General features: G+C 40.9%; 1 protein-coding gene across 1 annotated transcript in view; it reads left to right on the forward strand.

The window, feature by feature from the left end:
- LOC140381074 (E3 SUMO-protein ligase PIAS1-like) overlaps nucleotides 1–18,857 on the forward strand; it is a 92,814-nt gene that overhangs the window by 54,707 nt on the left and 19,250 nt on the right. Inside the window, exons 3-6 of the mRNA XM_072465096.1 lie at nucleotides 14,542–14,626; nucleotides 15,357–15,495; nucleotides 15,767–15,901; nucleotides 18,255–18,360. Of these exons, the coding sequence (XP_072321197.1) occupies nucleotides 14,542–14,626; nucleotides 15,357–15,495; nucleotides 15,767–15,901; nucleotides 18,255–18,360 (465 nt within the window). The remainder of the gene's footprint in view (nucleotides 1–14,541; nucleotides 14,627–15,356; nucleotides 15,496–15,766; nucleotides 15,902–18,254; nucleotides 18,361–18,857) is intronic.

Raw genomic sequence — 18,857 nt, forward strand, 5'->3', positions numbered from 1 at the left:
ATACCTCTGCGCGGTTCCGGGGCAAGAACTGCTCCTGGGCCATGGCCACCTCTTTTCCACTGGCGGCGTATTGCCAGGGCGGTGATCTTGTTGTCTTTCATCTTGGTGACTATCAAGCGGACGAGCCCGTCGATTCCACTGGGCTGAGCGCCGCTGTTTCCGTACTGTGCTGCCGTTGCGGACTTGCTGTCCTGACCGGCTACGGGGTTTGGGCTGGTATATATATATATATATATATATATATATATATATATATATATATATATATATATATATATATATATATATATATATATATATATATATATATATATATATATATATATATATATATATATATATATATATATATATATATATATGTGTATATGGCATCACTTAGACAAAGTTGCAAAAAAACTTTGTAAGGCCCAAAATCACAACAACAGTCGCTTCTGAGGGCCGAATCAACAATGTCTGTGGTGGCGATGGAGTCAGACAAAGTCTGTGGTGGCGAGGGACGATGTCCCAGGGTCCTCTGTCCTTAGACTCTCCTTTTCGGCCAGGAAAAACTACAAAAAAAACCCTCTTTGGGAAAAGCGTAGAAACCTGGAGGAGTTCCAGTGAAGGAGAGATCCGACTCTCACAGAAGGACAGATAGACGACTAAGTGATTGGGTTACGGCAAACTGACATATGTGGGGTTTTTGTAAACTACAGAATATCCTGCCGAAATGTGTTCAGGCGCAACCCGAGTCACAGGTGGCGTGCACCTATTATATGTGAAGGTCTACACTGTGTGTGTGTGTGTGTGTGTTTGTTTCGCACTTAACGACTAATCCGTTACACACGGAGGTCCACACTAGTGTGAGTCAACTGCGGAAGCCACATAACACAGGAGCTAGAAGAAAGCGTGAACGCAAGGGCGGAGGAGAAGAGGAGGAGACAGGTTGTGCCAGAGTATAATCCTACCTGTTAACGTTTGTTGTTGGCGTGAGCCAAAGGAAAGTAACATTCTCAAAGTGTCCATCCTGAGCGTTACCATGGAGATCATCTGATTAGTAACTGATATAAAACTTAAAAGAGCTACAATGAGGGGACAAGCTTAAATTTATATTATTTAAGCCATTTGTGGCCACTATATTTTATTTTTAAAACATAAAAAAACACTATAAATGTTACTTTTCTTTTTGCTGATAATCGTGATTAATCGTAAAATGTCTACTCATTATAATGCTGATGGTGGATATTCGGTTCCCTTTTGCCCCTTGACCCTCTCCACTGCAGTCCCCTTGATGTGCAGCACTGCCCGTCATTGTTTCCTACCATAATTCACCACCATCGCCTTTGTCTTCATCCCGTTAATGAACAGATTGTGAGACATGCACCGTTCTTGCACTCTGACATAAATCTGGCCTTGTTATCGTTTATCAGGCCCAACACCATCATATCATTAGCGTATTTAAATATGTGGCTGTTGCTGAATGATGTGGTTATTATAATATAAATAAAGATAATTATTAAATAACAACATAAAATGAACATGTTGTATACTAATATGAGGACTGGCTCCACCATTCATTTGTATGTGCTGGACCGTTCGGTTGGAGTCGGAGCATCGGCCGAGTTTAAGAGATTGAGCAACAGGCAGAGCGTCAGTGAACATCTATGCTCTGCTCCTCCTGCTGCTGCCATGACAACCTGATGCTCTGCTCCTGTCACTGCTCTGCTGCCATAGTGACCTAATGCTTCTGTCACTATGCTGCTGCCATAGCAACCTGATGCTTTCCTCTCATCTCTCTCGCTCTCTCTAGCACTCACTGTCCTTTAGTCCTCTGCAGAGCTTCTGGGCCTTTTGCCGATCACTGGAGGCTCTCCTGTGATTACATTAGCATTTATGTTTATTTCCCTCTGCTACAATGATGGACTTGATATAAGATGTTACACTTCTTTGTAGGATGCACAATCCAGCTTTTTCAATTCCACTACAGAAACTTGCATAATTGTGTCAATTTTTCGTGCTGTATGTTAAACCTCTTTGCTGTAACCTCTGAACTTAAAATGAGGTATGGCATGTCCATGTATTCAATGTGGCTGCTTTGGGCTAGCACTAACACAGCGACTGAATCCTGTAGGTTCAGAGCTTTAAATGAGGTATGGCATAGTTAGTTGAAGCTGGTAACACTTTAATTATGTCCCTAATTCATGGCTGATTGATTGATTCAAGAAAATGGGGCCCGTTACCAATCCATTAAATTGTTCTGTATGGGTGCCGATATCAATACAGGTATTTTACCAGTGCATTCCCCTCTCCCTTGCACCACCAATGTTGACGGATCATATCAAAAGATATTTCAGAAAGGAAGATGCAAGCCACCTCCTGAGGTGACCTGAGATTCCTTACAGATGGACCACCTTTGATCAGACTCTGGAATAGTTTTCAGGTAACGCAGAGAGAATGTTCTTTCTATTCTTTTAAAGCTCAAATGAAAAACTGACTATGTGGATAAACCAAACTTGCGCTCATTTATAGATGCAATTTGGTTTTTAATTGCATTTGAACCCCAGTCTCCTGCGTGAATAGTGAACATCTATCCTACTGAGCTAAACTCCCATCGCGTAAATGGTCTCATTACACTTTCTATGTGATGATTAGAGTTCTATGTTGGTAAATGACTGTAAGACTTGTCTCTAAATGATCATTTCTATGTCACTTGTTGAAACTTGGCGCTGCTGTTGCTTTGCTTCTCCTGCACATGCTCAGTAAGGCACTAGACTCCCACACAGGTTTATTCAGCATGGGTTAAGGCTGTGTTGTCCTTAAGCGCATGTACAAATCTCTGAAAGAAGCTGCTGTCCACTCTGGTACTAAAAGCTTATGTTCGAGAGCAGAGCATGAACAGGCCTTTGGACACGGTCAAAAAATGAAAAGGGAGGAACAAGCAGGACCAAGCTTCCCACGCAGTACTGCACAGTTGCCTGTAGAGGCCACCAAAAACACTGTATCTTCCAGCCAAGCTGGAGAATGAGAGAAATGTTTTTTCCACAAAAATATGTTAAAAAGACTTGATAAGTGTAAAATGTTGAATGTCCATGTGCAGGGTTCAGAATAAGCGGTATCGCATCGCAAAATGCGACGCAATTTCTCTCAGTCAGTGTTTCTCTCAGTCAGTGTTTTTGTATCGCAGCTTTTGCGATACAAAAATGTGTGTTCAATTGTATAACCAAAGCGCCTAAAAGTACTGATCACTCGTCAATTGATCGTCATGACGACATGACACATGTAGGACTCTGTGTTGACATGACGAGTCCCGCTGCTGTCTCAGATCGCGAGTCTGAAAGTGGGAGGAGCCACGTGCGGTAAAGTTAGCGTCACAGATTCGGACTTCCGAGGTCAATAGCTCCTAAACGCAAAAGTCTTTGCAGATCATACACAGCCAAAATAATCATATTTACACTGCCAAGTGACTACAACCTCGTTTTCAACAATCAGATGCGCATTTTGGGTGCAGCGAATTCCCCTGATCCTAATATGCAGCCGGAGACGAGTGCTTAGGGACCGTCATCAAATGTGTAGCCGGAGCCGAGACGAAGTACTTGGGGACCGTCATCAAATAGCAAAATGAAAAATGGAAACGTTTTATAGCTGTTATGGAACTTCAAATAGAGCGGTACAATTTGAATAACACAATAAATACACCATGATGGACACCACAGCAACCTTTATTTTTCCATCAGAAGCTGTAAAGTGTGTAAAGACAATTATTATGTAAATGAGACTCCTGCAAATAGTCATCTGATTCATTATGAAATGGAAGAAAGTTGTAAATAAGGCAATCTAACTTTGTGTTAATTAATTTGTTCAACTAATTTTATTTGCAATTTTTTTAAACAGAATGTTTACAAATACATTTGAAATAAATAATATTGTTACATCAATGGAAAATATTGATTGTTAGTCACTTTCGTGTTTTGCTATGCAATTATCAAAATGCTATACAAATTTGAAAAAATTAACGGATTGTTTAGCAGCGCCGCTATACAAGTGAAAATCCTTAATCTGAGCCCTGATGTGTACCAACAAGTCCACACTGCAGCATTTCTCTGTGCGGCTTGAAAACGCCATTGTAGTCAATGTAGAACTTGTTTTCTATTGACATCCTCAGCCCAATATCAGAATCAGAAATCAGAATCACAAAAGGTTTATTGCCATTGTCAATTAACAAAATTCACAGGCTAGGAATTTGCTTCGGTGGTTCGGTGCAAAATACAATGATGAACAAGCTTGGCTTTCCTCATCACAGACTTCTGGTCCTGCAGATTTTCAGCGGTTGGATTTCCAAAATGGTCAGTTTACATCCTGTCTCTGAATTGAGAGAGTGGTGGGGCAGGTGGGGGGTTCTGGGCTTGTAGTGGGTGAGAAGCCAGAGGCCACTCACCAGTGAACTGCTGCTTCTGACGCGTAGTGTTCTGTGATCGAGCTCTCAACACCTCCCTGCTAAATCCATACTTTGCGACTTTGTATCACTCTCTGTTACCAGCCATGTGTGCTGTCTTAAAGGTGGTATGGACGATTTTTCGGCGATTTGAGAACGCAGGCGGAAGTGCACATGTGCACTCCCCCGTGCGGACTGATACAACACACACATGCGTTTGTTTATTAGCACAACGGATCGCATCGCATCTCTTGTCTCCTGTAGATTTTCGTCCACTTCTGCGTCAGCTCGAACTGTCTTTCTCCGTCTTCATTTTGCCCCGTACACTGAGGGAACTATATTATGATAGATCCATGCGCTTAGGCACGCGGAAACGTGGGGACGAGCCACACGCGGCTGCAGTGAGCGGTAGGTGCGTTTTATGATTGATACGTGGCAGGACTAATCGGCAGTCCACGCCACGAGGAAATAAGACTTAGATTTGTGCCAAAAAAGTCGTCCATTCAACCTTTAACTGCCTCAGTTTTTGTGTGAACCAGGGTTTGTCATTTTTGAAAGTGACTTTGGTGTGTGATGGTATGATGCTGTTCTCAAAGAATCAAATGTGTACTCATCCAAACTATCTGTGGCAGCTCTGAAAACCTCCAGTCTGTAATGTCCAAACACGCACGTAGCTCCTCCACTGCCTCATTGGTCCACTTCCTGGAGGTCCTCACTACAGGTTTGGAGAGCATCAGCGTCTGTCTGTAGCCTCCTCCCCCTGCACACCTCTTCCACTGACTGTGTCACATCTTCCCTCTCCTCCTTCCTTCTGAGCTGTGGACTTGTCTTCGCTCTCCTCCTTCCTTCTGAGCTGTGGACTTGTCTTCTCTCTCCTCCTTCCTTCTGAGCTGTGGACTTGTCTTCTCTCTCCTCCTTCCTTCTGAGCTGTGGACTTGTCTTCCCTCTCCTCCTTCCTTCTGAGCTGTGGACTTGTCTTCGCTCTCCTCCTTCCTTCTGAGCTGTGGACTTCAGATACGTATTAGACTGCAAACCTGTTTCTCTGGACTGACCAGCTTTTTTTTTGAAGAATGAGCTTGACTTCACAGCTCTTGCTGCCATGTGTGTGTCGGCTGTCCTTTTATTCATTCACTTTTGTGTCTCTGTGAATATGTGGCCGATTGTCATCAAATAAACATAATTTTGTAGCTCTATGTCAGAAAAACAAGGCTGTGTAGTCAGTTGACTCCGAGCCGTGCATGTTATTTCCGAGTCTGCTCAGCCCACTCCTGCCGCCTGCACCGAGTGAGAGAGAAAACAGAACGAGGTAGGGTCCCTCTTCAAAGAAAATGACCACAGGGACCCGATGGGTCGGGTCGAGCTCGGGCTGCGCACCAGGCTGGCGTGGTAAATTTAGCAGTCATGTCATTCATGACTAAAGTGTGTGTGTGTTTGTCCAATCCGTGTGCAGTTTGCTGTGTGTGCTGTTCGTGTGCAGTTGCTTTGTGCGCGTGTCCCATGCATGTGAGGTTGGTTGCACGCACGCCGTTCACAGCTTACAAATTTCAACTATGTCGGGCTGTGAAGGGGTCTGGGCTTTAAAAACTGTAAGCTTGTCTAGCTCAGGTCGGTTTGGGTTGAATTTTGTCAGGCTTCAGGTCAGTCAGGCCTAATTTTTAAGACCTAAAGCTCTAGTTCTAAGCGTAGGCCTGTGATAATAGACTCCATCGACCTGACGCTGCTCAGAGCTCTCCTCTTCACTCTCCCCACTCACCTGCTCGGTCCACCAGAAAGAGGACATGCTCTCACGCACGCACACACCTAGCAACACTGCTGTTTCCTGTAGAGCCGGCGCTCTGGCTCAATATGACAGATTTGCACAGCGCTTCTCTGTCATGCAGGACATGAGGCTGGGTGTTTAGGTCTGACCTGCTCCCGCACAAGTCCACGTCAGTCCCGCAGCTGCAGGTCTCATCTCTACAGCTGGGTTAACACAGCGGCTCTTCAGACCCCGGATAAATTTGCCTATGGTCCATATCATACATATTTTTTGCCCCCCATAATTAAGGATGGACGATTAATCAGGTCCAGTATTGGTATTGGTTCATTTCCTGCTAAATTGGTATAATATTTAGCACAAATATTTTTTTCTGCACTACTTAATCGTAGTCAAGTTTGTACTCAGCATGCATCATGCATCAGATTTGTCTTTTCAAAAAGAATAAAACTGGAAATAGAAGAACAATTAATGATTTAAATAATCATGCAACAAACGATTATATATCCCAGATAATGATTATGTTTTACTACTTAATTGATGAACTTTAGTTTAACTTACGATTGATCCGTGGGCTTTGTTACGGATTATAAACTCTAAATATTAAAGTTTTTGGCTACAACAGGAGGCTAAATATAGGACATCAGTATCAGGTAAAAAAAAATATCCTATGGCCATATCCCTTATCCTACCCTAAATGCATTGCCTATATATAGTTACATTTAATTAAATTAAATACAACGCCCAAAATCACAGCAGCTGTTGCCTAGAAGGGCGACAGTAAAAAGCTGATTAAAAGATGTTAATAGGAAATTAGCAAATTGATTTATTGTAAATCGTGTTATTATGTCAATGGGGAGGGTTGTGTTACTGTTGCGTTTAGGTTTTTTTTAGCTCTGGACCTCGAGTCCGTAATACAAGTTTGATGATCATTATAATGTCCCAGCATCCACTGTCCTTTTCGGCAAGGAAAAACTACAGAACGCTGTGGGAAAAAGTAGAAAACTTGGGGAGAACCACAGTGAAGGAGAAATCCTACTCCCACGGACAGTCAGGCTGCAGATGGTCCAGGACTGACGCGCTTCCATTTGCAGATGGACTGTGCAGCCAGAACAACTCAGGAGGAGAGAGGGTGGTATAGTTTAAAACTGAAATGAAAGACAGTCCAACAGCTTCACTTTTCCACTATAGTGTCGTAAAAGTGGTTGTATTGTTCCATTACATTATGTGATTGTGGTGTCTCACCAAGGCCATCAATCTGAGATTTTAAATTGTAGAACATGTGCAGTGAGGTACTCGTGACCATGAATCTCCAGATCTGACCAGTTCACACATTAACGTTCAGGGAAACTGAATGACCAGAGGAAACACTCATGAAGAGGAGAACATAAATGAAAACACATAAGCTAACATTTTGTTTTTATTCAGATAGTTATTTTGTTATTCCTCGACACTTTATATCTCAAGTTAAAGTTAAGGGTTATGGCACACTTTATTTTTCCCATAGGAAAATGTGACTGAAGCAGTGGGCAGTGCGGAGCCGCACCCGGGGGACCCAACTTCAAATCTTCGTCTAGTCTTGGTTACTACCTTGGTGCATATTTTGAATTAAAGGGGGAAACCCAAGCCCGGAGGAAACCCACCCAGACGTCCAAGGGAAAGTGTAGGTTTAGGGGCCGCTACTGTTTAGTCTCTTTATAACTGACCTGCCTTTGATCTGTCCAAGTGTCCGCTGCCAACTTTATGCGGATGATGCAGTTTTTTATGCACCCGCCAAGACACCGGAGCAGGCAGCAGAGATCTTGTCATGGCTGAGGTTAGTCAGTGGCTTACTCAAAATAAATTGGTTCTAAATCTCACAAAGACAGTTGCCATGTGTTTTTCCATTAAATAATAATAATAATTTGGAACACAAATTTCAAATCAATCTTCAAACTGAAAAAATACAGTTGGTTGATGAATTCAAATAACTTGGGCTGGTACTAGACCCCCAACTCAAATTTGACAAACACATCAAGAAAATATCCAAAACAATCCAAAGAAATCTAAATTGTTTCAAACTAATCAGACACTACATACCAAACCAAGCGCCCTTGCTGTACATGCACGCTATGATATTCTCTCACATCTCATACTGCATGACATCATGGGCCCAGGCAGCTCCCTCAGCCACAAAGAAAATCGGTTCACTTTACAACCAAGCTATAAAAATTATGGATAGAAAACCTGTCCGATTTAATCACTGCCACATTCTCAAGAATTATAATTTATTAAGTTTTGAAAGCTTCAGTAACCTGTGTTTTCTTACATTATGATTCAAATGTATCAATAACTTGGCCCCTGAACCGATCAGTACATTTATACAGAGACTAAACAGCAGCAGCAGAGTTACAAGAGGCTCCTCAAACCAAAACCGTCAAATCCCACAGTGCAGGACATCATCTGGACAATCATCCTTCTCTTTTAAGAGCGGTAAACTCTGGAATTCATTATCTCCTGAAATAAAGTGCATCTCGGAAGCAAATATGTTCACCTCCAGACTGAAGGGCTGAAAGAAAATCAATGTTGTTCATCCATCCATCCATTTTCTACCGCTTGTTCCCTTTCGGGGTCGCAGGTGACTGGAGCCTATCCCAGTGACTCACAGTGGGTGAGGTACATTCTGGACAGTGGCCAGGAGGGCCAACACAGAGACATAGACATTAACGACAGCCATTCACTCTCACATTCATTCACTAGGGCCAATTTAGAGTCACCAATTTTGCAATTTTGTGTGAGGAAGCAGGAGAACCCGGAGAGAACCCACGGTAAGGAAGGACATGCAGACTCCACCCAGAGAAATCATGTGATGTCGGTCTGGTCCGGGAATTGAACCCATGATCTCCTTCATCACAACAGCAGTTGCCTCGAGGGGCGACAGTGAAAAACAGATCAAACAATGTTCATAGGGACTTGGCAATAACCCAGCATCCCGTGTCCTTAGACAAATGTCTCAAGGTGCCCTGTCCTTAGACCCTCCTTTTTGGCCAAGAAAAACTACCAAAACTCTTTGAGAAAAAGTAAAAACTTTAAGTAGTTCCTCAGTGAAGGAGAGATCTGACTCCCTCAGACGGACAGGTGGGCGTGAGATAGACCGATAGACAGTGGAGCTGGAGCCACTCAGGAGGAGAACGAGTTCTTCCAGGCTGATAAAGAACCGCTCATATGGAGTAGAGACCTTTTCTCCAGGCAAACCTTTTTTCCAGCGAGTTGAGGAGCATCTGGATCCACAGGTCATCAATGTGCCTGTTCCACTCCCGGCGGGGAAGTGAAAAAGAAGTAAAAGCAATGAACTGGCCTGACCATAAGCTATTTCAAAGAGGAACGTTTCAAGCCTGGTAGCTAAATTTGGCATTGTAAAAATTAGTGGCTGGTTTGCGTTCCCAACATACTGTATGCACTGCCATGTCTTTCTGCCTTACAAATCTCCTTTTCACCCACAAAACTCGTGGGACGGTGGCAAGGGGGACAACACCGAGGGCTTTCTTCAGACCATGATTCTGGAACTATATAGAGATCACACTGCCAAAACGAGAAGCAGATAAGCCACAAGGTCTGATAATGTAGTTTCTTAAACACCATGAGCAGACTGCCAAGGACTGGACTGAGATAACGTTGGACATTTATAAAATGGAAAAACTGACTTAACAGACATTGATGGGATTGATACATTGTGGGATGTTTTAGTTATTTCCTTTTTATTTTAACTTTTTACCCTCTGTTCTGTTTTTATCATTAAAAAATAAACACATTTCATAATGAAAAACTTGATTGATCTAATATCTAAATTTAAGAATGTCCTCTATCCACCTGCAGTATCTCGCTTTAATGCTTAAATGTTAAATGGGATTTTTCTGTCTTTATTCTGTGCCTGAACTTCATCTAAAAGACAGGTTTTTTTAAGGTTAGCCTAGGTTTGGCTCTTTAATTTGACATTGCACTTGATTAGTCCAAACCCATGTGCTGTCTGTCTGATTAGACCTTTGATGAGACGAGGCAGTGTCTTTGTTCTGTGTTCAATAATAACATTTGCGATGAAAGCCAGTTTTCGCTGCTGCAGTAATTATACTCCCATCATAAAATTAATGTCCTGATGATTTATTCATGTTTATATTCTAATAAGCACCATTAAACACAAATTAGAAACCATGCAGTGACAGAAGTGCTCAACAACTGTAATTACACTACGGGCAAATAGACTTTTTAGTCTGGCTCTTCTTTCCAGGACATTGATTAGACATTTTATTCCCAACACAGAAGCTGAACTCTGCTTCAAATGCTGAGCAACATTGAGAAAATATTATGCCTTCTCTGCTATAATTAGAATCAATGACACTTGTGTATCATTTTAATTTGGCCATTTTATATTGATATTGATCAAATATTGATCTCTCTGCTTAGTAATGAAAACAAGGTTTCCATCGAGGGAGAATGCAGAATTCAACACGAGTAGAAAATATCTTTACCTTTGAAATACGTTTTGTCGCCACTCAAGATTTATGCAGATTTTCATAAAGATCTCTCTTATCTATCAGTTATCAACTTTTACAGGCAAACACCAAGGCTGAGAACCAATGATATGCCTTTGAGAACCAATCAGCTGCAGCAGCACATATCTTTTCTCCGCACAAACAAAACCTGATCAGATCAGTCTTCATATCAGAGAAATGCTTGTTGGGAGATGGTGAACATTTCTTTCAAGCTGTTTCACAGAAAACAAAGCTGTAATCGTCTGTGTCAAAGTGACGCCACACGTGCCTGTTTACACTCTGTTAACAACTCTTTACTATTGTGCAATACAGTCTTACGAGATACATTCACACTGTTAATTATTCTCTTAGTATTGGTCATTATGTTGGTAAAAGTGGCTCATCAAGTTCAGAAACAAAATATTTCCACTGGGCCATGAGCTGTGTAACTTAGTTTGGTTGTTAAGATGTTATTTAGAGAGTTTAATCGTTTAAAGACATGAATGCCAAAATGATGATCACATAATAATCAAAAAGCTTTATACCAGGCCTACACCGAGTTTATCTTTGGTCATAGTCGAAGGGTTGTAACTCTGGTGGGTGGGATTTGTATTTGCATCCATAGATTTATATGTATTTATCTGTAACTTCAAAGACCATTTCCTCCAAATGTACGGTGGCCAGACCAACATCACATGATCTCTCTGGGTGGAGTCTGCATGTTCTCCCTGTGTTACCGGGGGTTCTCTCCGGGGGGTTCTTCGTCTTCCTCACAACCATGTGTTTTGCCCCGGTCCAGGATGTGCCCCGCCTTTGGCCCAAAGTCACTGAAATAGGCTCCAGTCCCCGCGACCCCTAATGGGAACAAGTGTTTTGTTTTTGATGAAATTGCTCTACAGGAACAATTAAGTCTAAAATAATCAAATCTACATTTTTCACATTTATATGCACATTACTTACGTACGTATTAGACAGGACTCTATAAAAGTAAAGTACTGAAGAAGTTTCAGATTTATATATCCAATTTTTTCCCATTCAATTGCAGTGTCTCACTTTAACAAAAATAAATAAATCTTATGCATGTTTTATGTATTATACTGTCAGAATAAAGATTGACTTATTTATTAATTAATCTCCACACAGATTGATTAATTATCTAACCTTTTACTTTGAAAGCAATTGTTGCTTCTACAATCTTGATGATTATGTTATGACAACTATAATATCAATTGTATCAAATTGCATTGATTGTAATGAGTAGAATCTGTAATATTGACACATGAGCCACATGCATCATTCTGACCCTTCTGCTTGGTTTAGAGCAAACTACTGCTGCACACACGCACACACACACACACACACACACACGCATGCACGCACGCACACACACACACATACACACATACACGCACACACGCACACACACACACACACACACACACACACACACATACAGAGCAAGTGAGGGAGTGAGCGGGAGTGAGAGAGAGAGCACTCTTCTATTTATAGCCCCTGCCCGGAGAAGAGAGCAAGGAGGAGGAAGAAGGCACGCTATTATTCAGCTTTAGAACTACAAAGACTCCACCTCAAAGTAACGACGGAAATCCAGCTCAAATATACGATGCAGCATAAATGACATGGTGTTTGGGTGGGGACAGACATTAAGGCAAATTAATGAGAGGCCGATCGCAAGGACAGTGGAAAAGTATGGCCTCAGACAAACTTTCTGTACAGCCGGGTTCATAAGTCATACTCTGCCAACATAACTGTTCAACAAATATAAGTGATATAAGAAATATTTGAGGCATAAATAACTAAATAGAATAAAAAGCTTGTTCAGGCAAGAGAATGTGTTTTTTCTCAGATGGAGCATGAGCTGTGATATTGTCTGTTAATTTTATAGAAATATCTCTATCATTTTATAATAACTACTTGAAATGGCCTTAATAAAGCATGAAGTAATACTTAATTCAAAGTGAACAAACAGAAAGATTCAGGCTTAAATGCTTAATTAAAGGTTCTGTACCCGGTTGTTGAGTCTCGTGAGACATTGGCCAGAATCTTGCAGATTTTGATTGTTTTGGATTATTAGCCTAACTGGCCCTCGTTTTAAAGCGCAGAACCTCTGGATCCAGTCACTGAGTTTGTTTGATGCACGCATCTATTTTTGATTGCCAGTCGGCAGTTATTAAAGACAAGAACATTATACAGTCAACTTCATTCATTTTACAATATAATGCTGTTTGATTGCAGCGCTACTTACAGCGTTAGCGTTGTTAGCATCTTTAGCATAAGCTAACTGAAGCAGTCTGGGTCAAAGTTCAAGAGCCACAGTGCACAGCAGTAATATTACACTGGGGACAGGTTTTTAAGTGTTATTTAAGTGTATTTACATTATGCAATGCCATTTTTTATTTATTGTCAAATGTATTTATTTAGTCAATATTTTACCATTTAATTCAATCAAGAACACGTTCTCATTTACAATGAAGATCTGGTCAAATGGTTTGCTTTTGCAAAGTTACTGCATAACGTTACCTACATTATTCATAAAATGAATAATATTGTTTTGCTGTTTTGCTGAGGAATAAAAGGATTAAAAAACATGCTTTTTAAATGACCAAATAATGCAATATCCATGCAATGGCTTTTCAATTACCCACATTAATGGGGTCATTATTATAAATAAATTATTATTAAAAAAAGAAAACATTCAGCGATTAATCGTAATCTACATTTCTGAGCCTCAGCAGCATCGTGTTCGGGCTCTATCTTTTATACCTCAAGCGCTTTGATTATTCCATCCTTTAGATTATCTCCTTGCATCTCAATGTTACATTTTGTTTATTTATGAGAATCTTTTTTCTAAATCTAAATAGTGATTTCAGGATTAGCATGTCATGTCTTCAGTAAATCATGCTAATTAGCATGCTAATGTTTGTTAGCTTTACTGTTACGGTAAACTCTGCTGCTCTGGGTGCTCAGTAGACTTTAGGTTAGTGAGCAATTTGCAGTTTTTCTCTTCTTGGTACTGTTTTCTTTTCTTTTTCAGTTTTTAGTTTGATTTCATAAAGCTAGTCACACACTAAACTCGAGGAAAGATAATGTATTAGTCAGTGGGAATGAAAGGGAATCCGGGATTCCATTGTTGTGTGGGTCATGGTGTGATCACAAATAATCATAAATAATGTATTAGCGTGCCATCTCAATATGCAACATATTATGTGTCACTTACTGAAAAGTGTAAAAACCTTTCTCAATTGTCTTTAGTGTGATTGTATTACGGTCGACATTTCCAAAATACTTTCAAATGCATTATACTGTACAGGAGCTGTATACAGGGTGAGAGATTGAAAGGCCCTTGGGCTATGTGACCAAACATAATACTGGACTAGGGCTGGGTATTGTAGTACTTCTCCATACAATACCTATCCTGATACAGGGTCCACGGTACAATAAGAATCCTGATACACAGATCTTGATACGATACATGTGCTGATACAATACATGTCCTGATACATGGATATCCCTTAAAAAACGATGTTAAAAGTTTACTAAAATTATGCTTTGATTAAGCAGAATAACAAAATTATTTAGAATTTCATGTTCACAATGTCCTTAATATCAGAATGCAACTGTCCTATGATGAAGTCACACTTTCAGCTCCTTGATGCAGCCGTCTATAGGTTCAGAAGTGTAAAACTCAATTTCTAATGTTGTTTAAAAGTATCACGATACGCATCTCTTTATCCTACTGTATTTGATGAGTTGAATCCAAGCGGAAACTGTTTCTTTGGACAAGCAGTGTATATCAGGTGTGAACTGGGTGCATTGACCTGCTCTCCTCCTGTGCCTCTCCTCAGCCTCAGACAACAGCCAGCGCTTCCAGGAGACGTGCTTCGCCTTCGCCCTGACGCCACAGCAGGTGCAGCAGATCAGCAGCTCTATGTGAGTATGGTCCTGGTCCTGGTCCTGGTCCTGGTCCTGGTCCTGGTCACACTCGCTGTCAGAGGGAGAGGGAGGACATAACCAGACTGGAGTGGCATTTGTGAAGAACGTCGTATTCATCGAAGTATATTTGACAAGTTTAGATTTTCCTAGGTTATTTTACTTTCAGTACATTACTTCTTATTTCAAGATACAGTTTTTGACAATGAGGTCACCAATGTGCACTTACCCCATTGGCAGATTTATTTTGATATTAACAATAATGAATATCTACGTTTTTATCTAAATCCTGGATCTACTGAGCCCTGCAGTGGTAATATCTTAAGGTAACGAGATGATTACATGGGTAAAGACAATTGGTACAGTTGCTGTTTCATTTGGAGTCATTCAGAGTACATTGTTTTCCTTCAATCATGGTAATACTGTATCATGCAAGTTGGGCTTTGAGAAAAATTAGGAAACAACACTTTCCCCCCCATCTCCAATTAGTCCTTCAACCTGTACACATTTTTAAGGGGTTTATTAAGCTGCTTATTAAATGGTTTTCAATAATCAAGTGATAAATGGTTGTAAATTCATAAGTACCGGCGCTTATTTTCAAACGTTACATTTGATTTTCCTTGTTTAGATGGTGCTACTTCCTCCTTCTGCTGTGTCTACAGTGAGCAGAGTGCTCAGAGCTCAGAGCTGTCATGTGTTACTGTGTGTGTGTGTGTGTGTGTTCTCGCAGGGACATCTCGGGGACCAAGTGTGACTTCTCGGTCCAGGTTCAGCTGCGTTTCTGTCTGTCTGAGACCAGCTGTCCCCAAGACGACCACTTTCCTCCCAATCTGTGTGTCAAAGTCAACAGCAAGCCGTGCAACCTGCCCGTGAGTCGCTCAGACCTACCCACTACACCCCCCCATGGTTGATTTTATTTTGAGGATATAGACATAGAGACATTACTTTGGCACGCCAACAAATAATAATCTACATTTACCACTGCATTTGAATGGTGTCAAGCCTTGTTTAAGACCACTATGTATCGCAATTTTACATTTTTCATTAATATTATCTGTATCTTATTTGTGAATGATGACTTTTTTCAGTGTATAGTTCTGTTGATCTGGAAATGCATTTCTGTTTATGATTGTGTTCCAGGGTTACCTCCCTCCAACCAAAAATGGCGTGGAGCCCAAGCGCCCCAGTCGGCCCATCAACATCACATCCCTGGTGCGACTGTCCACCACAGTACCCAACACTATTGTAGTGTCGTGGACAGGGGAGATCGGAAGGGTAAGGACCAAAAGAAGTACTATTATGTATTCATCACAGCAGTATGAAACCTCTGTAGACCCCTAAACTCCTCATACGCAGTCGTCTATTTGTGGATTTCAGTTTCTTGTTTTATCCAACATGTTGAGGAGTTTTTTCCCATTTAAATTATATAATATTTGGCAATTTTTCTACATTCTTATCATTCTGAAACCCATGATAGACTCTTTAAAAGTTTGTAAACAACAAGTTTCTAAATTCTGAAATGGAATGGAGATAACTGGAGGCAACAGTGAAGTGGAACATGATTTATGATATGGAACACTTTAAGATTAACCTCAAAATGTCACAAAATATTTTAAAACTCCAGATGGTTTTGTCAAAACCGTGTCACTCAGACAGTATTTATCATTTCTGAAACAATCATGTGGAAAGATAAATCCTGTGGTCATGGAAAAGATGTCAGTGTGTTGGAGAAGGGAGAAGGCTTTGTGCAGCGGTCACTTTCCATCATCAACACAAGATCTGTGTGAGGAATAATAACACACTGGAGATCTGTGTGAGGAATAATGACACACTGAAGATCTGTGTGAGGAATAATGACACACTGAAGATCTGTGTGAGGAATAATGACACACTGAAGATCTGTGTGAGGAATAATGACACACTGAAGATCTGTGTGAGGAATAATGACACACTGAAGATCTGTGTGAGGAATAATGACGCGCTGAAGATCTGTGTGAGGAATAATGACGCGCTGAAGATCTGTGTGAGGAATAATGACGCGCTGAAGATCTGTGTGAGGAATAATGACGCGCTGAAGATCTGTGTGAGGAATAATGACGCGCTGAAGATCTGTGTGAGGAATAATGACGCGCTGAAGATCTGTGTGAGGAATAATGACGCGCTGAAGATCTGTGTGAGGAATAATGACACACTGAAGATCTGTGTGAGGAATAATGACACACTGAAGATCTGTGTGAGGAACAATGACACACTGAAGATCTGTGTGAGGAATAATGACACTGAAGATCTGTGTGACGAGCAATGACACACTGAAGATCTGTGTGAGGAATAATGACACTGAAGATCTGTGTGAGGAATAATGACGCGCTGAAGATCTGTGTGAGGAATAATGACGCGCTGAAGATCTGTGTGAGGAATAATGACACACTGAAGATCTGTGTGAGGAATAATGACACACTGAAGATCTGTGTGAGGAACAATGACACACTGAAGATCTGTGTGAGGAATAATGACACTGAAGATCTGTGTGTGGGCTCCTTTTTTCTGCTGCAACTTTTTTTTAAGTTTTTTTATTTGATCTACAGTTATATTACATACTTTATGACAAATAATACATTTATGTAATAAGATTAATGGAAAATGTATTTATTAACCCATGCTCTGAGCTTGTATTTCAATATTTCTTGTTTCAAAGTTGGGTTCAAATTTAAAAAAAAATAGTCCTGTGAATCAAAACTAATAAACAAACCAAATTTGCCTTGACTTACGTCAAGACCTAAAATATTGCATTTCATTTGCATAATGCTCCTAAAGCCCTTTCACTCATGCAGCATTACCTGGGAATTTACCAGCATTTTGCCAGAGCTGATGTCCCTGCATTTTTGATCCGTCTGGTTCCGTGGTAATTTACAGGACTAATGCAGGGAATGGTTATGTGTGAATAAAGTCCCAAAAATACGCCAGAACCTCGTTTCTTTGGTTACACTTTGCAGTTAAGTTTAATTTTTATTCCATTTAAATAATGCGGCACATTGCTATAGTGATGCAGAATGCAGAGAGACAAATTGCAGGTTAAGTGTGAACAGAGAAAACGGGGCAATGTCCTGAGACTGATGCATGTGTGAATGGAGATCAGACTGTTCTGGCAATCTGCACATGGCAATTTACTGGGAATTTAGCATGAATGGAGCTTACTGCTAACATTATCCAAAGCCAATGCATTACATAAAGATAATACATGTTTGTGGGTAACCGTACCACAAACTTACTAATTGTCTTTTTCTGAATGGATAAGATCGGCTTCATTATTAAAAAATATAATTCCGAATTTAGATTTTAATTTATTTAGAAAAAGTTTGTTATGTTAGGGTGAGGTCAGTTGCTCATGTAGCAGAGCTCTTTCTCTGGACCCAGAGCCTTAGCGTGGAGACACTTTCCACCATCAAGATAACAGTTCCAAGCTGCTCGACCAGGGTCAGTCCAAACGTGGGGTATGTCAGTAATGCCCCCACCTACTTTCAACCTATACATACATATTTAAAGATGTCAAACCATATTGTAAATATGTCACCACTGTTAAAAAGTCATGATACTCTCTAAGATATGTTTGTTCCTCCCTTGTCCGCAGAGCTACTCCATGGCTGTGTACCTGGTGAAGCAGCAGTCATCATCAGTGCTGTTACAGAGGCTGAGAGCCAAAGGCATCAGGAACCCGGACCACTCCAGAGCTCTGAGTGAGTCTGTGCTCAGGCTATGAGTTATGGTTAAGGTTAAGGTTTATTGTCCCGTAGGGGCATTTGTTCTCTGCATTTTATACCATTTAACGGCCGAGGGGTAGGAATGTCCTACTGCTCAATTACATCACAATTTAAGGAACGCATATTATGTTCTAGCATTATTCCCTCATCAAAAACACACCCAGAGTTGTATTTAGCATCATTTGTGTTGGTTTGATGAGTCCTGTATCAATATCTCTCCTCTGAGCCTCAAAAAACACTTGGTTTCAAATGTCCCAGTTTTGTGACATCATAAGTAGAGCTCCAAGATCATATGCACTTTTGTTTTTTCAGGATTTTTTGACAGGACAGTGTAGAGTCAAATGGGGGTGAGATAGGGAAGGACATTGAGCAAATTGTCTGGGCCGGAATTTAACTCGCAATGCTGCAGCCACACATAGACCGTGGCATATGTTCTATCATCACCAGACTCAGAGCATCTCTGACTCAAATCG

This window comes from Eucyclogobius newberryi, unplaced genomic scaffold (genome assembly GCF_026437365.1).
Source record: "Eucyclogobius newberryi isolate DKJ021-1_F unplaced genomic scaffold, fEucNew1.0.hap1 SCAF_5, whole genome shotgun sequence".
Classification (NCBI taxonomy): domain Eukaryota; kingdom Metazoa; phylum Chordata; class Actinopteri; order Gobiiformes; family Gobiidae; genus Eucyclogobius; species Eucyclogobius newberryi.